The sequence below is a fragment of the Diceros bicornis genome, chromosome 20, assembly GCF_020826845.1.
Source record: "Diceros bicornis minor isolate mBicDic1 chromosome 20, mDicBic1.mat.cur, whole genome shotgun sequence".
Taxonomy (NCBI): domain Eukaryota; kingdom Metazoa; phylum Chordata; class Mammalia; order Perissodactyla; family Rhinocerotidae; genus Diceros; species Diceros bicornis.
Genome location: NC_080759.1, coordinates 3,747,559 through 3,771,678, shown reverse-complemented (window position 1 = coordinate 3,771,678; position 24,120 = coordinate 3,747,559). Strand labels below are relative to the sequence as shown.

Here is a 24,120-nt window from a genome sequence, read left to right as displayed (position 1 = left end):
AAGTACGTTGCAGATGTGGTGTTTTACCTCATGTACTTCAGCAAACATCTTTTTAAGAATAAGAGCATCCTTTTGAAAGCAGGGACTGTAACAGATATTTGTACATCCATGCTCATAGCATCATTGATCACAGTGGCGAAAAAGGTGGAAGCAACCCAGGTGTCCATGGATAAACACAGTGTGGTAGGTACATCCATACGGTGGAATATTATTCAGCCTTGAAAAGGAAGGAAATTCTGACACATGCTACAACATGGATGAACCTTGAGGACATTATGCTAAGTGAAAGAAGCCAGTCACAAAAGGGACAAATACTGTATGATTCCGTTTATATGAGGTCTCTAGAAGAGTCGGATTCATAGAGACAGAAAGTAGAAAGGTGGGTGCCAGTGACTGGGAGGAGGAGTTTGTGTTTAACGCAGACAGAGTTTCACTTGGGGAAGATGGAAAAGGTTCTGGAAATGGACAGTGGTGATGGTTGCATAACAATGGGGATATACTTAATGCCACTTTACCGTACATTTAAAAATGGTTAAAATGGTAAATTTTATATATATTTTACCATAATAAAAAAGATTATTAAGGTTTTTGTTCTGTTTCTTTTAAAAAACAAGGGCACTGTCCTATAAAACCACACTAAACATTGTTACATATGGGAAAATCAACAATAATTGCATTCCATATTAAGGTTTCCCATGTTGTCTCCCAAAATGTCTGTCTCTCCCATTCAAACGGGTTCACACATCACATGTGATAATGTTAATTCTTTCTTTTAAATAAATTTATTTGTTTATATAAAGCAAGTTGATTTAAAGCACAGGTGGGTCTCTGGGTAATGAAGGTGGTGGTGGTTGTGGACTGACTAGGATCAAACCAACCCTGAATGTATAGCAGGTCCCTGCAGCCCTGGAGCTGAGTTCTTGAAGTGCTTGCTCTGGCTTGCAAGCTTCTAGAGGAGAAACTTCTAGATCTTTACAATAACGTCAGCATTAGCCTCTTGGGGCTCTTGAGCATCAAAATGTGGCTAGTGTGACTGAGGAACTGAATTTTTAGATTTTATTGAATTATAATTAATTTAAATTATAAAATTGATGCTAACTTTTTTTTTTTTTTTTAAGATTTTATTTATTTTTTTCCCCCCAAAGCCCCAGTAGATAGTTGTATGTCATAGCTGCACATCCCTCTAGTTGCTGCATGTGGGACGCGGCCCCAGCATAGCCGGAGAAGCGGTGCGTCGGTGCGCGCCCGGGATCCGAACCCGGGCCGCCAGCAGCGGAACGCGCGCACTCAACCGCCAAGCCACGGGGCCGGCCCGATGCTAACTTTAGTTATTGAAGAACTCAAGTATGTTGGAACACCTTGGGTGTGTGAATCTACTTTTTCAACTGTAAATTTTATAGAATCTAAATAAAGATCAAATATTTTGGATGAAAACTTAGGTCCTAAATTGATATGTGCTATAAGTGTGGAGTACACACTTGGATTTCAGACATTTACTGTGAAAAGAAATGTAAAACGTCTCAGTTTTTCATGGTGATTACATGTTGAAATGATATTTTGTCTATATTGGGTTCAATGAAATATACTGTTATATATTCAGTGAAATATACTGTTAGTTCACCTTTTTTGCATTAATGTGGCTACTGGAAAATTTCAGAGTGCTTGAGTGGCCACATTATATTTTGAGCAGACATGTGGAGATGTGGTGCGGATATGAAGTATCACTATCTTTCTGCAGCAGCTCTCACTGCCGCCCTCCACTAGGTCCTCCTCTTATTTCCTTTTCTGGGCTACTGAAGACTTTGGGCCCTATTGTTTTTTGGTGAATTCTCAGTGGGAGTCTCTTTCTCATCTTCTGTCATTATGAGGTTTTAGGCCTGTGAGCACCTGAGCCCTGGGCATGCCTCTGCTCCTCCATTGAGTGTTAGGCTGGTGGAGGGAAGGGTCTCTGTCACATCTCTCACCTGGGCAAGGCTTGATGAGGGGTGGGAGTAACATGAGGACTGATCTGTATTACTGAATACATAGGAGAAGACCTGTCTATTCCTCTTGTGTCTAGCTCATTGCCCCAGGTCCTCAGACAGCACAGAGGTGTGGGAATCGTTGGTGGGAGGGCATTGTGACCCCAGGGAGGATAGTGGATGCACCAACTTAGCTCAGCTCTGCCCCCTCCCTGGTGAGACATGCCCAGAATGGAGTCTGGGAGAACTCACAAAATCCCAGAGAGCAATGTGGAGAGCTGGGGAAGGGCCTTGGGCCTCAGGCTGCCCAGCATGTGTGTCTCCAGCTTTTCCCACGCACAGTTCACAAACCAGTTACTGAAGCAGTGCGGGTGCCATTTTCACTCAGGGATGTGCATATGTGCTCATTTTTATTTATTCAGTCATTCTGTACACTGGACCCTGGTTTGAAGCTTCATATATGATGAATGTTAGTTCCACATCCTTAAATATTTTCACAGTTTTAATACAAAGGCAGCGAGGAGTTCCAGGGATTGCTGCAGTTTCAGTGGGAGTGTGATGGTCTGTGCACTGGGACAGGTGTTTTGGTTTCTGACAGGCTGAAAGCTCCTCATCAGTGAGCGACTTCTACTCCTAAGTGGATGCTGAGGACAAGCTGACCATGTCTGCCAGGGAGTAAACTTGGGCTGTATGACAGAATCTGAAACTGAGATGCTGGCGTGGGTGTAGCTGCGGCTCCCCTGGGGCGCAGCACCCAGGGCTGGCTCTGCCAGTGGTCACTGCCTGCCAGCAAGGCTCATGCTGCCCAAGGGAGAGTGGGCTGGAGACAGGAGGAGGGGGGGTGGCCGTGAGCCCTGTGAAGAGATCAGGCACAGTTGGTGTCATTTGCTCTATTCTCTCCAGTACCTGCATCCACTCTCCTGTAAGTGTCAGAGTTGGAGCGCTTGACTTCTATGGGTCATTTCCTTCAGTGGAAGTGAGGTGGAATCAGTGGCAAGCCAGAACATTAGTTCTCTCAAAGCAACAGATCCCTATCAAATTTTTTGCTTTTTAGCTATTTTCATCTGAAATAGTGTGATTTTTGTCCCCACTTGGCTTCTTTGCGCTGTGAAAATTACTGAGATTGAGAGGAGATCAGTTATTTAAATCCAGGCATCCATGTCACACTGACACAGTTAGATTGTCAGGACAGAAGTAGACATTGAATGTTGGCTGAGGGCTGAGGCCTCCCCGCAGTGCATGGAGATGGATGTCTAAGTGGCTTTCTTTTACCTGGGAGGCGAGGCGCCTGACAGGAAGTCAGGGCCCCTTGGCCTATTACCTGGGGCTGCTTGACTGTCAGAGGACTGGCCTTTACTGTACCTGTGGAATGTGTCTCTGGTTTAAGACACTGTCCGCTCTCACTGGCTGGTTGTCTTTGGGCCTTGGGTGAGTCTTCTAGTCCCTGCTTTGGAAACTGGGACATTAACTGACATTTAACTTCGTGTTACTTTCTGTATTCCCTTTGGGAAAAGTGATGCTTTCCTTCCCCTCATCCGGATTATTTGGGTTCTGTACCTTATGAAAGGTGAGGCAAGATGAGGGGAGCTGTCATGTTTCCTGGAGCCACTTCTTGAGGGTGCCTTCTACTGACAGGTGTAACCTTCTTCTTTGTAAATCTTTTAAAATTCAGCTTCACAGTGAAGGTCGAAGAGTAATATCATTGAAGAAAAGGTCACCCCATAAGCATCACCTCTTCATCAAGGTAACCAGGCTCCTACATCTCTAAACCCTGAGTCAGTGTGTGTCCTTGTTCGTGGATGCATCTGTTCCTGGCTCCTTGGAGTGTCTCCATGTCTCTGTGTCTCCTCTTTGCCGTTGAAGGCCTGGTTTGGCCTTCCCTCTCAGTGAGGTTCTCTATGGTCACGGCTAAAGTGTTGCTCGAATGTCAGGCTTATGGCGTCTCTGGAAGCTCTTGTGCTAGCCCTGTTCCCTGAGCCCCTATTGTCCCCAGAGAGTGTAGGCGTGTCCCAGGGACGCCTTGAGTCTGCTTTCAGCCACCACTCTGCTGTTTTGAAGAGGAGTTTAGAGGCAGGACGTGCTCTTGTGGGGATATCCCCCGCCCCCCACCGCTGCCCCTGTAGCCCAGCATACTCGTGGAGGCTGCTTCGCAGAGGGTGAAATTGTAGGAGAGTTGATTGGAATGTCGCCTTTCCCAGTCATGGGCCTGTTCAAGAGTTGAATGTTGTTTCTACTTAGTGAGTAACAGGCCCAACTGTGGGCTGAGCTGGCGCATTCTAGAACATTTCAGGCACAGGCACTGGACTGCCTCTCCTCTCTGTGGTGCTAGCCATTGGCTGTGCAGGTTGTTCATCATATGTGCTTCACTCACCTCCCTCTTCTTGGCCTCCCAAATTTCCAAACAGCTTGACTTTGACCCTTGCTTGGAGGTCGACACTAACGTGTTTCTCTGGTGTTTGGTGTGCTGGAGACACCATAGTTGCCTTTTTGTGTGTGTGTGTGTGAGAGGAAAGTCAGCCCTGTGCTAACATCCATGCCAATCCTCCTCTTTTTGCTGAGGAAGACTGGCCCTGGGCTAACATCCATGCCCATCTTCCTCCACTTTTTATATGAGACGCCACCACAGCATGGCTTGACAAGCAGTGCGTTGGTGCGTGCCTGGGATCCAAACCTGGGCCACCAGCAGCGGAGCGGGCGCACTTAACCACTATGCCATGGGGCCGGCCCCATAGATGTCTTTTTTATAGTTTTAAATTTTGTTCATGAGGATCATGAATGAACTTAGATTTTATCCTTTTGTTGAAAATGGGATGGTTCCAGAGGACTAGTGTGACATCATCCTCAGAGGCTTGCTGGTCTGCACTGGGGCTGTCCAAGATAGTATTGTCAGCCTAGTTTGACTAATCGTAGTTTCTCGCTCTTAGACATTTTCCTCCTTTTGGTAGTTTCTCTGTCCTCTGAGAAGTGAATGTCATCTCCCACTTTTGTGGCCTTGCAGATTCTTCTGTTCTACAGCGTTGCCTGTGCTTCCTTCCTGCTGATTCAAGCGGAGGAAGTGCCATGCTTCACTGCTGCCTCGGCTTTGTGATCTGCTTGGCTCTTTGTGGCCGTATTGGAGTCCACTTCTCAAAGCAGGATTTTTCTGCCTGTTACATTGAATTTCATATTATAATGTGGGTTAATCTCAGTGCCACGTACACCACACCAGCTTTTGGAAAAACAAATAACTAAAAATAAAAGATGTAAAAGCGAAGACAGGTAAAGGAGTTGGGAGTAATAGCTTTAAAAGAGGCAACCAGAAGAAAGTATCTCTTGTACATGACCTATGAAGGGCACAACCCAACACCTGGGTCAGTGGAAATGCAGAGTTTGAATTAATAGCATCATGTGTTTCTGTCATAATCTTCCAGCTTCTAATTTGGAGACTTGGCCAGGTCGAGGCTGCTTTGAGAATCAGTGCCTGGAGGCCAGCTCACCAGGTAGAGAGGCAGACAAGACAGACCAACCACACCGCCAGAAGTCAGTGGCAACTTATGAAAGGGGGCAGATTGCCAAGAGCCAGGCTGTTTTTACATATGTGTTAGTTGCTTGGTTGGTTTTCCAGTGTAAATAGGTATAGTCATCCACAGACCCGCTGCCATATCCCACTTCATTTTATGGTTCCGTGTACCCTCCCACTTGCACATGTTTACTTAATTTCATCTCTAATTTTGCATTCTGCTTTTCTAACATAACATTTTGTCACATACATCTCCTTCGCCTTGGCACATGGAACGGGTTGCAAACTACAGCCCGCAGGCGAATCTGAGTTTTATTGGCGGACAGCCACACTCATTTATCTGAGGATTTCACAGTACAGCAACAGCAGAATGGAGTATTGGAAGGACTGTCTCGCACAACTGAGTATATTTACTCTCTGGCCCTTTATAGGAAAAATTAGCCTGCCCCTGCTGGAATATGTTTCAGCCCAGCAGTTTTGGTCTTGTCCACATCAAAGTTTTATCGTGGTTTTTACTGCGTACCCATTACAGGAACATTTTAAATTCACAAATCCATCCGCCCAGATTTAATCATCAGCACCATGATGTTATATACATTGTATGTACCAATGGAACCTTTTACTGTACCTGAGCTGCTCATCCCTCCAGCTGCTGGCAGGATTCCCAGGGAAAAGATAGTGCAGAATTCTCAGCATCCCTAATTTAATGGGCCTGCCGATTGGTTTCTAAAGCAAAGAGACTGGCATTCTGATTAGTGAGTTGTGGCCTGCCTCGGCCCAGCTCCTGGTCCTCCTGGCTGCAGGGTCTTTGTAGGCCTGGTCTTCTCCATTGGAAGACAGACTTGAGTATGCCTACACTCCCCTAGCTGGAAGGCTGGCTCATCTCTGCCTTGGGTTGCCTGGTTCAAGGCAAGCTGCAGGGCCGAATCTAAGGTGATCGAGCCCCACTTGGCAAGTTGTAGGGGCAGGAGTCAGGGCGTGGACAAGCTATAAGAAGGAGGATTAAGGCTTCAAGAGCTGCCTTGGCGCTCAGGCACTGGCCAGGCTCCAGACAGTTCAGTCTGGCTGATGACACAAGCGCTGTTCTCACCAGCTGCCTGGGCCTGTCAGATGGAAAAGTAATCCTGTTTGTACTTCCCCATTGACACAAATCACACAGTGAAACAAGGGCCATCACCATGAATGGAAAGTAGCTTCTGCTTTGGGACCGGGAGGGAACAGACCTTCTAACATTAGCATTCTGTAATCAGGTAACCAACATTTTAAGAAAGATGTTCCTAGGACAGGATAAGATCGCTGCATGTTGACTAGTAGTGAGAAATTACCAGGTTTTTACCAAAGTCGGGACCCCCCCATCCCTTCTCTTTATCCCTGAGTGGAATCTCCCACTTCCCCCAAATGATTCTTTATAGGAGAGCCTTGGGATAGTAGGGAGGTGACTTCCTTTGTCTGAAGGATGTGTGCAACCATGAACTTGTAAGTTCATGAGGTGCTGGGGTCAGCTGGCATCGGCCAGCATTTTGCTTGGCATGAAACAAGTTCAAGCCGTGGCCGCTCAGGCCCCTTACTGCTTGGGAAGCTTAAATAACAACTTAGTCTGTGCTCCTCTCGGCCTGCTCCCCATGGCATCAGCAGGGAAGCGTGCTTCAGATTTCACCAACGGCATGGGCCGAGTCACATTGCAAACAGATGGCTAGGTGCTGTGAGAGTTATCTTCGCTCTGATTTGTTTAAGGGGGTGAGATTCTTTGGAAATATTTCTGGAAATCTGACTTAAGACCCAGCTCGAGTGCCACATGCTGTTTAGCTGCTTCTGCAGAGAGGGTAGGCCCACTGGCTAATACATGCCGAGATGTGGAAGTGGGGTTCCCTCGGCCAAACCACGGACCCGCCAGGCCCAGCAGTGCTGGTCGAGTGGGCCTCCCCCCCAACGCTTGGTGAGGAGAGAGGCAGCACCAGGGGACCTCTGACTGACCAGGCCACTACCCACTCTGCTTCCGTGTTGCCATGGGATGAAGATGAAGACAGTGATGCTGCCACCTGCCTTGTAGAATTGCTATGAGGATTAACTAAGTGGATACAGGTTAAGGGCTTAGTAAAGAGCACTGGGCTGGGAATCGGCGGGTACCGACTGTGGTGAGCTTTCCTAGGCCTAGCGCAGGTGCGTGTGATGATGCTTTGCATAAAGCGCTAGTAGGTGTGGTCACCATATTTTGCAGAATTCATAAAGTCTTCCAGTTAACCTGCACTGCTCCTGACTTCCTTGGCATCTTGCTGCCTACATGCTGTGTCACTTGAGGATCTGAGTGAATGAATGGGCAGGATAGAGTTGAGGCAGAGTCACTGGGCTTTGTGGGCCGTCTAGGAGACCAGGACTTCAGGTGGAACTACAAGTACAAAATGTAGCTGGTCACAGCCCACTAGGCTTACTTAGCCTCTTGCGGTGGACAGAACTGGAACTGAATCTCCAGCAGTCAATTTCTGGGCAGTTGCCTATGGCCTTTCTATTTTCCTCTCTTGCTTGCCCTGAAAGTCCCAGAACCAAACCTACTTCATGTCTGTCTCTATCTCGCCTTCTAATCTCCAGGAAACAAAATACTTTCTCTCTGTTGAAATTTGAAAAACATTACAGTTGTGTTGTCTGCTAGAAGCCATCTTGTCTGTCCTTAAAATTTTCTCAGGTCACTTGGATGAGTTAGGATGATAGCAGACAATATTCTTGAAGGCAAGAATGCTTAATCAGAGTTTTATAAACTTAGGAAAAGAATTTACTTTTTTTTTTGCTGAGGAAGATTTGCCCTGAGCTAACATCTGTGCCAGTCTTCATCTATTTTGTATGTGGGTAGCTGCCACAGCATGGCTGACGAATGGTGTAGGTCTGTACCCAGGATCTGAACCTGTGAACCTGGGCTGGTGAAGCTGGGCGTGCCAAACTTAACCACTATGCCATGGAGCCTGCCCCAGAATTTACATTTTTATTTTCATTAACCCAGAGATTCCCAAACTTTCTTGATTCACCGCAATCTAACATTGAAATTATCAATTGCCTTGTGTTGCTAGTTCCCATAGTACCCTTCAGAGTTACCATGACACCGTGGGGTACCTCGATGCTCAGTTTGGGAACCAGGGCACTAGTCATCTTAATTTCTCTTCATCTTTTTTTTCTTATTCCTCTAAACTGAGAATATGTTGTAGGATATCTGTTGGGAGTAGACCCAGAAATAGGATACCCGGTTGGGTCCTGTAGCCTTCTTTGGGTTGGAAACAATAGGTGAAATCTCTTCCTATTCCTTGACCTTCAACTAACTCAACACAGTAAATGGTGGCTCCCACCTCTTGACCACAAGTCAGTGTGAAAACAGAGGGAGCAGCATTTTTGGATCTTTTAGATGTAAAACTTTGGTTGAAGACAATGTCTACCCTGTCACGAGAAACCAAGCAATAAATTCCTCATTGTTGTTTGCAGGTAGATTTACGAGTTTGAGTTTTCAGCCTCTGTCTCCATTGAGCCATGGGGCTAAGAGCCATTCATTGCCTGTAGGACTAAGAGCTCGCAGAGAACAGCGCTGGCACACACCCTCAGTGATTTACCCTGTCCCCGAGCATCCCCTCTTGGGTTCCCCATCTTTTGCATCGGTAAACTGTGTGCCACACGTGTGCAAGTATAGTTGAGGATGAAACCCCAGGCTGGAGTGGGATTCTGCTACTCTCCCTACCCTCCAAATGTCTGTGGAATCCAACCCCAGCGCCCCATCCAACCTCACCGCCCTGCCCCCTGGCGCCCCCCGCCCATGTTCCCCACCTTGCAGTCAGGGACTTGTGAAGGACAAAAGCCCAGTGTGGTAACATGGCCCCTGCTCTGTGCCATCCCACCTGCCCTCCTTTTAGCTCTCAACATGCACTGGTATCTTTCCTGCCTTGAGACCTGTTCTTGTGCTGTTGCTGCATTGGTCATGCCTTCTCCTGTTCATCACGAGCCTTGTCCCTCTCTGCCTTACCCACCACAGGAGTGCACACTTGCCCTCTCCCTCTCAGTCTCTTCTTCAGGGATGCTGCCCTGTTCATAGCCAGAGCAGCCCTGCCCTTCTCCTTCACAGTATCAACCAAGTATTGCTTAATCACTCCAAGAATGTCATGTTGACTGCACAGTCCCCAGGCATGGCATGTAGCTCAGATGGGACGCATTGGCTGAGCAAGTGAGAGTCTGCCAGTCACCACATTTTCTGTGAGAATGTGAGCTGCTTTCCTTTTCCAGAGCTTTGAGATGAAGCTGGAAGCCCCAGGGTGACAATCTGTGTGGTCACTATAGGGTGCCTTCTGTACTTGAGTCATTCGCTGAGCACCTGCTGTGTAGTGGGAGGACAAAAGGGAAGTAAAGATGGTCCTGCCCTCTGGCTCCCAGGTGTGCATGCAGGGCTGACCATTGAAGTCACTAGACAGAGATCAGGGAAGCACCAGGTGCAGCTAATGACAGGCCTGAAGGTGACAAGAAAGGGGTGCGTTGTGGCCACTGTGTTGTTTGGAGCTTTGATGCTGGAGGCTGGGGCGGTGTGGGGTGGGGGTGACCACTCTGGGAGGAATTTACCCAAGGAGGCTGACCTAGTCAGATCTGTGCCTTAGAAAAGTCATCCTGGCTCTCATGTAGAGCTGCTCACCATTGCCTCTCTTCCTTGGCCCACAGCAGACTAGAGATTCTTGTTGGTTTCCTTTTGTGTTCTTTGCTCCAGTACAAATGAGCGGCTTCTTGAAGTTTCCTAGGGATTTTACTTGCCTGCAGTCCTGGGAGGGCTGAGCAGCAAGATGCAGGTTGTCTGGGTGTGGCCTTTTGAGGTGCTGGTGCTGCCCAGGCCCCTGAGTGGGTGCTGAACAGGATTCCCGGGCATCTCATGGTGATCCCTCACATCCGGGCCGTGGATGTTACCTATCATTGGTCATCCTCAGAGCCTCCTAAAAAAAACATGGAGGTCTTGTGGCTTCCAGGTCCCATCTCATCTGTCCAGCTCTTCTCATGCCTTTGCATTTGAACTGATCTCTAGCAGTTTCTTTCCTTATGGGGTTGACGTCAGTTGTTACAGTTGTATGGTGTGGGTCTTGTGCTTAGTTTTTCATGTTGGTTAAGATGGGCTGGCCCATCCCAACCTTTTGTGTTGAACCCTCCTGGGGGTACATGTTCAGCTCACAAGTGGAGACTTCCTTGGTTCAAAGGCCAACCAAAACTTCCCAGGAATCGTGTCAAATTCTGGGCCATCCTGGCTGGTTAGGCCTGATCTTTTCACTTTCTAGGTAAGTTACTTCTCTGTGCCTCAGTTTCCTTATCTGTTAAGTGAGGATGAGGCCAGAAGCAATCTCAGAGTTGTTTCAAGGTTTTAAATGTTACTGTGTGTCAGACATGAGCAGCCTGGCTAGGAAGGGTGTTTTGGCTTTTGTAGTGGAGGTGGTGGTTTAATGCACAGAGATGAGGCCAAGTTTAAGGGTCAGGTTTTCTGTAGAAAAAGCCCCCTTCATTTTATGAACGGAAAATGTAGCTTCCTTGTCTCCACAGCCCTTGTGGTCTGGCTTGAAGGTGAAGAAAACTGGTTACGTCCAGAGCCCTCTATTTCTTGGCTTCGCTGAGAGTCCATTTAGAAGGAGAAAAGGCCCAGCCCAGTCCAGCAGCTGCAGAAGTCAGTTACCTTGACTTCATCTTGCCTCAGGGACATTGTTTGGAGATTTCCAGAATGTCATTACCTAATGGAAAATTTATGGGATTGCTTCCTCTTGGTGGACATGCCTGGGGGCCTGTGGCTGACAGGGCTCCACGGCTCTGGGGCCAGAACATCTTCTCCATGGTGGTGCCGCCCCTGCCCCTTGCCTGCCTGTAGCTCACCTGGCACACGCTTGGCTGTGTAGTTCCCGAGCTGCTTTCTAGGAGAAATCTAATAGTGGAAACCAAACTGCATATCATTCTTTATCCTCACTTAATGCTGCCCTCCCTCCTGGCACCTTGAGTCAGCAGTGACATGCTCTCAGCCAGATTCCTCCCTTCCCTCCATGTCACACTCAGTGTCCTGGGATTCAGCCTAGCCTCTTGTCTCTCTTCCCTCTGTTCTCTCCTCTCCTCTGAGCAAGCTCTTTCTGACAGTTCTGCACCTCACCCCATCCTTTGGGAGCTCCCCCTCCCTGGATCTGTATGTGGCCTCCTTCCTGCTTTCATTTGGGTGCGTTGACTCAAGACCCTGGGCTCCAGGGCCTACTCCATCTTTGCCAAACTCCCATCAGGGTGCACTCATGCACCTCCCTCTCACCGTAGCACCTGCGTCCCTGCTGCCCTGCCTTGGTTCATGCCACAGGCACTTCTTTCCAGGACCACAAGACTGTTGGTTCTGGCCAAGCTAGTACCAGAAGAACCCCTGATGGGAGAGAGACAGGGCCTTGTATCCCCAGAGCCTAAAGCAGGCCTGTCCAGTCATGTCTGCCTTTGGAAACTGTTGTAGTCCATGATGTTCTGCAAGCTTGTTGTGCTATTTTGATGTTTCACCATGCCCACTGTCAAATGAAGTTGCTTTAGGGAAATGTCACTCCGTGGTTCTGAACACTGCTCTCTCTGGCTTGGGGGATGCTCTCCACAGGCTGCTGCCCAGCCGTCTCCACCTCCAGTCCCCATCATGTTCTCATGCCATGTGCCCGTCTGGTTTCAGCTCTGAGTGTCCCTTCCTCATGTCTAGCATCACTTGTACACGAGATACCAGGAAACAGCTTCGTACCTGCAAAGCTCTCCCTAATCCCCTTTCTTGTAAGTGTTCCTCCCGGTCCCATGTACCCCAGGTAGAGCACACCCGTCTTAGAGGTTGCCACAGGAGCTGTCCCTCTCCTTCTCGAGTTTTAGGAGTACTCTGGGAGGGCGCAGGCTTAGATGTAAATCCTCTCCTGGCGTCTTGGATGCAGTTGAACCTCATTAAATACTTATGTTTAGCGTTGGAGGCAAGACCACCTGTAGACACCTGACTTGCACTGCTGTGACACGCCCTCCCTCCAGCGCCTTGACTGTCTCCATGCAGGTGACATGAGTGTTTCTCTCCACAGTGTTGTCCTCTCCTGTGAGCTAAAGGATTAATGAATTATTAAGGGTTTTTTTAGGTGATTGGCCTGCTGTCTCTGAATAGGCAAAAAGCACTCTTAAATCTCTTACTCATTTGATGAAAAAGGGTAAGGAACAGAGATTCCTCTTAAGGTTAACGTGGGATTCAGTTCTCAGACTGAATGTAAGATTCAGGGTTTTGCACGTGGTGGCCTTGGGCTGCTCCCACATGGGTCCCCTCCCTGCAGCAGCCTCTTCCTTGGAGCAGTGCTCTCTCCGTGTGTTCTCTGCCATTTGATCACTGTGCCTGCAGTCCGCTAGAGCACCCTGGAGGGAAAGCTGTCTCCCTGGTCATGTCGGTTTTGTCAGCCCTCACGTTCACCCTCCAGCCAGGACCCCAGTGTTGGGGGCATCTGGCCAGAACCTGTGCTGGGTGGTCAACCTGCCTGCCTCAAGCTGGGAGATCCAGCTCTCCACAGTCCCCCCAACGGCAGACTCACTACCAAGTCACTTTACGTAGCAGGCTCTCCCTCGTGCTTTTAAAATTTGATAATTTGCCAGAACTGCAATTAGAAAAACCTTTGTGGGAACCTTGGTTTAAATTACACTTGGACTGAGTTATAAGATAATTATCAGCCACTAGAGTACCCAGCATATACTAGGCATAAAGCTGTTTATTGATCAGCTAAGTGTGCTCCAGAACGGAAGCCAGGACAGAGCCAGCTCACCCTGTCTTTTCTTGTTTCCTCTGCCTGCCAGAGTCCTATGGTCCTAAAATCTGCCCTCTTTTCCTAAGCCCTTGACTGACTTATGCAGCCAGAGAGATTTTCTTACCTGCACTGAACTCCTAGGTTCGTTACTGGAGATGCTCATTAGATGCAGGCAGCTCCTAGCTTACGGCCTTTCTTAACTCCGGGGACTGGGTTTAAACTGATCGTTCCTTTTTCTTGCCAATAGAAAAGTGTCGGAAACACAGTACATACAAAGAATGCAAATAGTAAATGTTTGAATAGATGTTTCTTCTTAATAGACAGAGTGTGGGAACTCTTGGGTGGCACTGCCAGTAAGGGGAGAGTTAGTGTGTTTCTGGAGGGCAGTTTGGCAGTAAAAATGTATACCCCTTGACCCGTAGTTGTCCCATTAGAATAACTGGACAAGTGCACAAAGTCGCCCTTGGGGGAGATGCTTGTGGCAGGGTTTGTGTTGTTGGTGTGGCCCGAAGCAGGGGTCGTTCAAGTGAGGGGAGTGCGCAGGGCGGGGTGTTCACACAGGCACTGGGTAGGGGTCTCATGCCCTCCTGTGCAGGTCACAAGAGGTGCTTCTCTTTGCTTATAAATAAGCTTTGAAAAGCTGGTTAATAAAACGGTAGATCAAGTATGGATTTATTTTTAGGTTATCAGCAGTTATCTTATGGGATTTCTTTAATCAGCAAACATGCATTATTTAAGTTACCAAGAAAATGTTCTTGCTGAGCATGAGGCTTTGCCCTGAGCACTCAGCAGTGGACTGTGTGGGCCATTCGAGGGTGGGTGGCCCGACCTGGCCCCACTGCCCGGCCTCTCTGACCAAGTGGAATTACTGACTTGGCTTGATGGTTCGTGAGCCACAAATGCAAATAGGAATTTTAATGTAAATGACATATTTGGCGGCTTGCAAATCATCCTCTCTCCCACACAGGCAGCGGCCCCTAAAAGTTCTCAGATGTTGTGAAGACCTGGTTTGTTGCTTATTGTACTGTACCCCTGCCCCGTGAACTCCATAGCGCCTGTGGCCCCTGCCGGCTCCTGGTCCGTTCTCGTCTCCATGTCCCTTGCCGTTGGTACCTGCTGTCCCTTTCCTGCTGGATGATAAGTCTTTGAGGAGAGCAGACACTGGAGCCCTTTTAGTCAGTGCATGCTGTGGCTCCCCACCCAGCTTGACCAGTCTCCACCAGAGGACCTCAGCCCTTGGAGGCCATAGCCTTGTGTCATTACGAACGGCACCCCTCTGCTGCCTGGTCTCTGATGGTGGCTTTTCTTTTCCCTTGTAGAGTGCCTGGTAAGGATTGTGATGGAATCAGTAGCATGTCTGCAGAGAGCGGCCCTGGGACGAGATTGAGAAATCTGCCAGTAATGGGGGATGGACTAGAAACTACCCAAATGTCTACAACACAGGCCCAGGCCCAACCCCAGCAAGCCAACGCAGCCAGCACCAACCCCCCGCCCCCGGAGACCTCCAACCCTAACAAGCCCAAGAGGCAGACCAACCAACTGCAATATCTGCTCAAAGTGGTGCTCAAGACACTATGGAAACACCAATTTGCGTGGCCTTTCCAGCAGCCTGTGGACGCCGTCAAGCTAAACCTCCCTGTGAGTAGCTTGGGCAGGACCCAGGGCTGCTGTCCTCCAGGTCTCCTTCTGCATTGCTCCTGGTGAGGGTGGACGCACAGGGAGGGTGGAGATGCCTTTGGAGTCGTCATGAAAGCGTGGGGCCTAGCTCTGAACTCCAGTGCCCACGGGGCCCTTGGGTGAGTGGTTTCAGCAGTCCCAATACATGGAAATACAGAAGGAGAGAGGATGTGCTAACTGACTTAAAGAGTAACTGGTTCCTTAGATGTTAGGATCTCAGGGAAAATTGCGTAGAGGGGTTGAAATGGGGGTGAGGGAGTGCTTGCAGCTTTCCTCCTGATTCCATGGGGAGCCGAAGTGGGAGCACTTGGTGGTCTGGGCCCCTGCTTCTCAGGTGTGGTCACCTGGCCCAGGAGAAGTAGACATGGTTGGTCCAACTGTGTGAAAGGGACACTGGCTTGTTGCAGCACCTCGCCTGGATCTAGCTAGCATCATCATCCTCACCCAGAGCACAGGGCAGGAAAAGGTAGAATATCTCCCAGGGAACAAGTATGAGGAGGTGGCCCAACTGCAGAGAGGGGATGTCGCTGCAGCTGCACAGGCCGTGTCTCCCTGGGGTACAGCTTTGCCCCCAGCTGCCTCTGTGCACACCCTCATGCCTGCCCACCCTCTTGTGGCCACACTGCACTTGCTCCTATTCTTTTGTACCCCCGTTCCTCTTTTCTCTCCCTAGAGAGTTTTTGGGTTGCCCACATCCCTAGCAAATGGTTCTGGAAACTCAGCTTGTATCTCTGACTGAACCTTGGGGAGCAAACGGGATATAGGCTTTAATTTCTTCTTTCCTAAGAATTGCTTCTTAGCATCAAGGACTAATTGCCTTTAAATTGCCCTTTGCTGTTTGCCAGGTTCCCCTCACCCCAGGCAAGGGAATTGGGATTAGATGATTGTTACTGTTGACCCAGGCGTGGGTCTGCAAATGTTAGAACTGCACAGGTGTGGGAACTTCAGCCTCTGCCCAGCGTCCAGTTTCAAGAAGGATGTACGCACCAGTGTGACCCTCCTGGTTTAAAAGCCACCGTGTCTGTGACAGCTGTCCAATGCCATCTGTCGCTGAATATGCATCATATGCACTCAGGGGAAGAGAGAGTCAAGAGGGGGCACTACAGGTCTAGGTCATGAACTGGCTCAGGAAAGGGGGTGGAGGCCAAAGAAGGTTCTCTCCAGATCTGGGCTTCAGAGGCTGCACTTGCTACTGACCACAGCAAGGAGTAGAGGCAGCCAGCCTGGAACCGGAGGGAGGCTGTTGGGAGAGCTTGCTACACTGGTCTCTGGCTGGGCTGAGCTGGGCCGTGTAGGGTCCACAGTGAGGGTGACCTTCCCAGAGCAAATGCAAAGAATGGGGAGAGAAGGAGCCGGGTGGCGGGTGGGGAGTGGCATCAGAGGGAGGTGGGAGGCCTGCAGAAGAGAGCCAGGCGAGTTACCAGCGGAGAGCAGTCCCCCAAGTTTCCACATCAGAGACTACAGGGAGGTCAAAGAGATGAGGATTCCGACCTGACCCTCCTGTTGGCCTTTAGGAGGGCATTGGTGACCTTAGGAAGATGTGACGCAGAAGTAGAAACCAGATTCGCGACGATGTGAATGAGAAGGTGAGGATGTCAAGCCACCATTTCAAGAAATTTGGCTCTGAAGGGAAGGCGCGGCAGGACCACAATGGAGGAGGGGTTGGTTACAGGAAAACGCAGAGGGCTGAGGTGGTGAAGACAGAGGAGAAAGGGGGGCTGGGGGACCCGAGATCCTGAGAAGGCAGCATCCCAGCCTGCAGGACAGACACAGGTGTGGGGTCTGTCAAGCCAAGGGGTTTGGGAGTTTGAGGTCGTTCTCTGTGAAGTAGAGACCAGACTCCCCATGGGCCACAGTGTGAATCCTCCGTCCCTGTGACTGTTGACATTACCCTCAGCAGCTCTAACATAGGAAGAAGAGACCTATGAATGGTGGGACTGATGGATCTTCAGAGAGGTGGGAGAGTGAGGAGCTGACCCAGAGGGGCGGGGTGGGGCTGGTCGGCTGGGAGCAATGTCATGCTAAAGCCCAGTTTTCCAGTAATCTTCTTTCTCCAGGACATGTTAATAGGGCCACCCAAGAAAGGGTTCCTTCTTTTTCTGTTTTCTGACGCCTTCCAGATCTTTCCCTGCGTTTTGGCCTCTGGTCCCTGCTGGACTTTTCACTAGAATGCCTGCCTCTTTTGTTCAGTACACGTGTACAGTTGGAATGTCATTCCCCTAAACCCACTGCTCCCTTATCACCGCCCCCGCCCCCCTCCCCCCTTTTTTGTCTTCATCTCACTTCTCCATCCTCAACCACTGTCTTGTTTGCCCTTGAGCCACTTGACACACCATGGCTAATTCAAGCACCTGACAGCATTCTAAGAGACCTTTGGCCATAAAATAAAATCTAAATTTCCACTGGGGCAGGTATGTTTGGACTTAGTTCTCTTGGGAAAGGTGGTCAGAGCATAGTATAATGTAGAAAGTCTGGTTCAGTCTCCCCTTGCCGCCTCCTGGCCAGGGTGCCCAAGTGTGCACCTGCAGCCCTTGTCAGGCAGGGCCATGATCTGTGCCTGCCCTTACGTGTAAGTCATTGGCTTTTGTTCCTTTCTCACGGGTGTCAGGGCAGCTCAAAACCTCACACCCTATGCTTATCTTTCCAGTACTGTCCACCACTGTTCCCAGGCAGGATGTCGGCACTTGCTAAGGGATAGGCCTGCCCCTCTGCTGTCGGGTTCCCACTTGGACTTGGTTCTGATACTACCCAAGCCTAATTACAGCAACCTCAGAGAATACAGTTCTCGGTGGAGCTGATGGGCTGCATGCAGGTCCCCCTGCGTGACCCTCTGTGGTCCTTCCACTTGGAAACCCAGGCGCTGCCTGATCTGTCCCCCAGTTCCTCCTGTGGTGGTTTTTAAAAATAAAACATTTGGTTTTAGAATAGGTTTAGATTTAGAGAAAAACTGTGATGAGAGTCGAGTTTGATTTGAAGAACTTTGGGACATCTACACCTGCCCTCTGGCTCCTTCTGTTTGGCACTTGCAGAGTAAGATCTGGAGGTTTGGGGTGTGAGTCTGCTGGATTCTTTTATTAAGGATTATGAAGGCCGTTTGGATTCCTTATTTAGCATTTAACCTGGGTAGTTACTCAACTGTATCCAGATGATGTTGGGTCCTTAGTGATAGACTGTGTGCGGGTAAAAGAAATGGAAGTCCGATGAACTTAACTGAAGGTGGAGACTTCTGCCTGTGGTTCTTCATTGTGACAGGCAGCAAGGGATCCAGTTGTTCTGGGTGGGCTCCAAGGCTGGTTCCATCAGATTTTGCATTTTATGGTCCTGTAAGATTTCAAACGGTAGGGAGAAAGTAGAACCTGACCTGGGTTGTTTTACCCAGATAAACAAGAACCAGATAGATAAGAACTGCTTTTTTTAAAGGCTGTATGCTTCCCCCATTATTTATTAAAAACGAAAGGACATTATAATATCAAAAAGTAGGAAAAAAACATAGATCTCAATAATTAAGACAACCTGTTCCCAGACAGGGCGGTTTGTAAAATTTGTACATTTTCCCTGCAAATTGCCAACAGCATTTAGGAATCCTTCCCTGATCCACTTTATCTTGGGGTGGATCATATCCACTTTTCCCCTTGAGGTAGCTCACTGACGCAATGAAAGAGCTTCGGTCTGTGCTATGGCTCTCATCTGTGTGCCTGTGGGGTGACCTGGAGTGAGACCCGCAGGCCCACCTATGAGTACCTCATGGCCCTGGAGGTGACACTGGCCTTTTGCTCTCTCTGCTCTCCAGGATTACTATAAGATCATTAAAACGCCTATGGATATGGGAACAATAAAGAAGCGCTTGGAAAACAACTATTACTGGAATGCTCAGGAATGTATCCAGGATTTCAACACTATGTTTACAAATTGTTACATCTACAACAAGGTGAGATGTGGGGGCGGGTGCCTGGGGGGTGGGGAGGAGAAGGCAGGAATGTCTGGGGCCCTTGGGCTGGGGTGCTGGGTGTGAGTGGGATTGGAGTCTGACAGGAGGAGAAGGAGGAGACAGAGGTAATAGGACCTGTGGTTTTCCCTGTGACTGGGCGTGCTTCTTTCTTGGAGAGGCGGGTGCTGGCCGGATTTTACTTTCAAGCCATCCTTGTTAGCTTGAAAGCATGTGCTCCTGATGCCCTGGGGATTTTGGTTCTTGAGCAGGCCTAATAGAGAAGACGTGAGAAGGACAGTGACGACTCATGAAAAAGTCTGGGTGTTGTGAATTGTCAGGAAGGAGCCTACTAAAATGTAGTTGTGCAAAGGTGTGCTTAAACGGAAGCCTTGATGTGAGAGAGGGTGCGTTGGGGCCTGATGCATCTGAAACTGTGGACCTGACCATTGACAGCTTGTGGCCATAGATTCAAGTGTCCCCTGATCTGAACATCGCTTCTTAACCTGGTAGCCAAACCTTTCAGCTCAGCTATGCCATTAAGCTGGATCGTTTGTTTACAGTTCAGACCACAGATGTGATTAAAATCACCCTTTTCAAATAGAATAGCCCTGGAGGGAAACACCATACAGAACTCAGCTTTTGACCCCTGCTGGTGTAGTGGGTAAAATTGCCCAGAAAGGAAGGGGAGGTGAGTTTCTTGAAGTTTACTGTGTTTTTTAAAGTCTCAGCTCTTTCCTTAAACCGCTAGGTTTAAGGAAAATGTTGCACAAATGAGGTTCTCAGTTAAGAGCTAAGTGGAAACAACGTTATAGATGAGGCGAAAGAGTGGGGACCATAAGGCAGTGCAAGATGGGCATTTCCCCGAGCCCCCGTGAGCTGCCTTGGGGGTATGCTGGGGAACACTGTCGGAGCCTTGCTGATATAGCTGTGGCAAGAAATCCTGTGTAATTGAAGTATTTCTGGTGAAGTTGAATTGTGTCAAAGGAGGGCCTCTGTCTGTGATTGGCAGAGCTTGTTAGATGCTTAAGGCATTAGGGTGGTTTCTCAGACAGGCCAGAGCTTAAAAGACTAGAGAGGGAGTTGCTCGCTCAGCAGATCTGCAGGCACATGAGCTTCTGTGATGCCTGGTAGTGTAACTGTGTTGTGGCCCTTTGGGGTTCAGATGGAGGAAGGACCCTGAATACGATGCTTCACACTTGAGGGCAGGGAGTGGGTGGCACAGGGTAGGGAGCTCTTGCTCTGTCTGGAAAGGTGGGGAGGGCTTTCCCAGCCTCATCCCATGTGTTTCCTCTTCCAGCCTGGAGATGACATAGTCTTAATGGCAGAAGCTCTGGAGAAGCTCTTCTTGCAAAAAATCAACGAACTGCCCACAGAAGAGACTGAGATCATGATAGTCCAGGCAAAAGGAAGAGGACGTGGGAGGAAAGAAGCAGGTAGGGTCCCTCTGGTGCCGCCAGCACTGTTTGCCTGACACTGAAATAGAAAGTAGGCTTTATTTCTCCCCAATCTTTGCCTCTTCTCCAAGTTCAGTGTAGGACTAAGAGTGATGGGAAGACGGCTACACTGTACACTGGCTGCCGTGTTACTGTTTGGATATGGTGGAACCAGGTTCCGTGTTGGACCTGCCCCAGAGGGTCACATGACTCTGTGACCCTCCCCCAAAGTAGAACTAATTGGGCCCTGCTTTTTTTTGAAGGGCTTTGATTAAAAAGGAGGTATAACTTTTTCAAAGCATTTTTAAGTTAAATTTGAGTTTTTCACCCAGCCGGTGCCATAGATAGTCTTTGCTTTTCCGTTTTAGAGAAAAGAAATTAACCTGACCAAAGACAGTCTTAATAACTAATATTCCTATCCTGGTGCCTCGAGGTTTATTTGAATTATCTTAATGTGCTTGTGTCTGAGCCATGCCTGCTTTTTGATGCCCAGTCTTCTGAAGTCCACCTGTCTTTTCTAACTCAGCACCCACCCCCTGCCTCCCAGCCTGACACAGGATTCCGAAGGCTAGCTGGTAGGGAATAGCCCACTCATGAAATGTTTCTGTCTAGGAAAAGCTCTAACAGCTGCCTTCTGCATCTTGCCATCTGCAGCTCTGTGCTGCAGAACAGCCATGGTTGCAAGGTGGCCATGCTGTGAGTTGTTTGCTTCTCTAAGGAGCAGGCTTTCACCTGGCTTCCCACCCTGCTCAGAAGCGGTGGCTTCACAGGAGCAAAGGGGTTTGGTTAGATTGCCTGCAGTGCTGAGGTGGTCTGGAGGGTCACCCCTTAACCGCAGAACCTGCCGAGAGGCCTCCAGTATCTATCCTTACAACCAAGGAGCCCCGACCTCACTCCCTGGGACCAGGGCCTTTGGTCTACACATGGGGCAGTTGTGTGTCTGGACTCATCCGCCCAGCTGCAGGGAGGCAGCCTGAGCTAGTCACGAAGGGCAGCAGTCATCCAGCCTCCCCCCATGCTTCAGCGAGGTGGGGGCTTGCCAGCTTCCAGAAACTTTGGCCAGGGCTTCTGAGGCTGGTCCCCTGCCAGAAACGCTTAGTCAGAAGGCAGTGCTTCTGGGAATGAAGACAGCTCTTCCCAAAAGCGCCAAGGAACGTTTTTCTGCTCTCCATCCACAGTCCTGGTGCTCACTGTCAGCGTGTGCTTCTGCTCCTTCAGCTCAGGTCTCCATGCTCATAAAGGGGTCTTTGTGCCTGTGTTAGGACTTGCTGCCAGGACACCCCAGGAAGTGTGGAATGCAGTGAGGCACTGCTCTTGGAGTCCCCGGGGCAGGTGGACAGATTTGGCCAAGGTCCAGGGTTTTCGCACTGTTCTGTCTCTTAGGCAAATAGCTACAGCGACACTGTGTGCCATGCATGTGTGCCATGCTTGTGCCATGCAGATGTGTCCTCATTATGTGTAGCAATGTCCCCACAAAGCCAGCATGTGTCACATGTGGCATCTAACTGTCCCTTTTATGATTGGTAGGGACGGCGAAACCTGGCGTCTCTACAGTACCAAACACGACGCAAGCATCGACTCCTCCGCAGACCCAGACCCCTCAGCAGAACCCTCCGCCTGTGCAGGCCACACCTCACCCATTCCCCGTGGTCACCCCAGACCTCATCGTCCAGACCCCTGTCATGACAGTGGTGCCTCCCCAGCCACTGCAGACGCCCCCTCTGGTGCCTCCCCAGCCACCACCCCCACCCGCACCAGCCCCCCAGCCTGTGCAGAGCCACCCACCCATCATCGCGGCCACCCCACAGCCTGTGAAGGTGAGTGTCCCATGCGTGTGTGTGGCCCAGCTTGGCCTCTAGTGGGCTCCTACCTCCTCAGCTAGCCTCCCCTCTTTGTCTTTGCTCCATAGCAGTGAGGCTTGCAGGAGACAATCACTCATCCTTGCCAGTGCTTTATGCAGAGCCTGTCCTGGCTCCTGGGGCACTTGTGGGTGTTTCTGGGGGGACTGTGCTCTTGTTTAACTCACCACAGCCCAGAAGCTGCTGCCCTACCGACCCACAGATCCCATAATTGAGTCACTTCCCAGGGGTTGCTGCCCCCTACCTGTTTCTATTTTTGACTGCATATTTGCAGATGCTGTCCAAATAGTCTGACGGTGCCCTCTGTGGGTGGCCCGAGTGGCAAGGCTTGGTTCTGGGAGGAGAGTTCCCTGGCTTTAAGTAGGAAACTGCTTCAGGAGGTGTTTTTGGCTTCTGGGGAGCAGATCCCACACACAGCTCTGTGCTTTCTCCTGCCACTGGCAGGGTCCTGTCCCAGCTGCAGACCATAGTGGTGGGACAGGGTCTCAACATCCTCTGTCTTTCACCTGTGGGATTACTTTTGGGGCCCCATTGCCGATCAGTGTTGGGACCCTAAAAAGGATCTGGCTTCAGGAGTGCCCCTGAGGGTGAGACCGCTGTGCTGGCTGCTGCCTCTGACCCTGCCTGTCGCACCTGTGTCCGTGCTCTCCGCAGACAAAGAAGGGGGTTAAGAGGAAAGCGGACACCACCACCCCCACCACCATCGACCCCATTCACGAGCCGCCCTCGTTGCCCCCGGAGCCTAAGACCACCAAGCTGGGCCCCCGGCGGGAAAGCAGCCGGCCTGTGAAGCCCCCGAAGAAGGATGTGCCTGACTCGCAGCAGCACCCAGCACCGGACAAGAGCAGCAAGGTCTCAGAGCAGCTCAAGTGCTGCAGTGGCATCCTCAAGGAGATGTTCGCCAAGAAACATGCAGCCTACGCCTGGCCCTTCTATAAGCCCGTGGACGTGGAGGCGCTGGGCCTACATGACTACTGCGACATCATCAAGCACCCCATGGACATGAGCACAATCAAGGTGAACAGATAACCCCCTGGCGCTAGGGAGGGTCTCCCCAGGACAGGAAAGGGCAGAGCCTCCAAGGCCTGTCCCAGAGGAGGGCCTAGGCCTGGGTCTCCCAGGCATTGGGCCCTCATAACTGTCTAGACTTCTCACAGCAGCCCAGAGAAGCCCATTGCCCCCTGCTGGGAATTGTGGGGACGTCCTCTGAGACAATGTGCCGAATTTGGTCAGAGAGAGCAGGGCCCACAGGTACCTTGCACACAGCAGGTGCTCCAGGAGAGTTTGGGGGTTGGTGACTTCGCTGGCCTCTGTGTCATGGAGAGGGCCTTGAAATCTCCTCTTGGTAGAAGTCACATGGCAAGTGCTAGCATTTTCACTGTAGTACTTTGAGGCCTTTTTGGTTTTGTTTAAACTTTTTTGGATTTTTCTCCTCTGGGAGTGGAGTAAGACCGTTGAAACACGTGACAGGCAGAGCAGGGGACAGTGCTGTGTTCCTCTTGACCAGCATCCTGTCCTGTGTCACCAAGACAAGTGTATGCCATGTCAGAAGTGGGCCTACCCCTCTCTTTATGGTTCTGGCTTAAGCTCTGCCTCTGTGGATTCTCTGTCCACTTGCTCCCTAGCCAGTCACAGTGACCCCAGTGGGTGGGTTTGGATGCTAGCAGGGCAGTTGCTACTTGCTGTTGAGTGTCTCCTGCACCTTATGCTGTGAACTAGGTTGATGACCTCACTCCACTGGCGTCTGGGTTAAACCCAGAGCCACTGAGAAGCCAGTTTGCTCCTGCAGGCAGCCCTCACTGCCACTGCTTCCCCTTTGGAGCAGGGACAGACATGGCTAACTAGGACCTGTCTTATCTTTCCAGTCTAAACTGGAGGCCCGTGAGTACCGCGATGCTCAGGAATTTGGTGCCGATGTCCGATTGATGTTCTCCAACTGCTACAAGTACAACCCTCCTGACCATGAGGTGGTGGCCATGGCCCGCAAGCTCCAGGTG

The 24,120-nt window shown here is 50.0% G+C and overlaps 1 protein-coding gene across 1 annotated transcript in view; it reads left to right on the top strand.

Moving 5' to 3' along the window:
• Positions 1–24,120, top strand: part of BRD4 (bromodomain containing 4) — an 84,641-nt gene that overhangs the window by 35,248 nt on the left and 25,273 nt on the right. Inside the window, exons 2-7 of the mRNA XM_058563576.1 lie at positions 14,546–14,864; positions 18,694–18,831; positions 20,129–20,264; positions 21,792–22,081; positions 22,778–23,140; positions 23,989–24,117. Coding sequence (XP_058419559.1) covers positions 14,580–14,864; positions 18,694–18,831; positions 20,129–20,264; positions 21,792–22,081; positions 22,778–23,140; positions 23,989–24,117 — 1,341 coding nt within the window. The 5' untranslated portion in view covers positions 14,546–14,579. The remainder of the gene's footprint in view (positions 1–14,545; positions 14,865–18,693; positions 18,832–20,128; positions 20,265–21,791; positions 22,082–22,777; positions 23,141–23,988; positions 24,118–24,120) is intronic.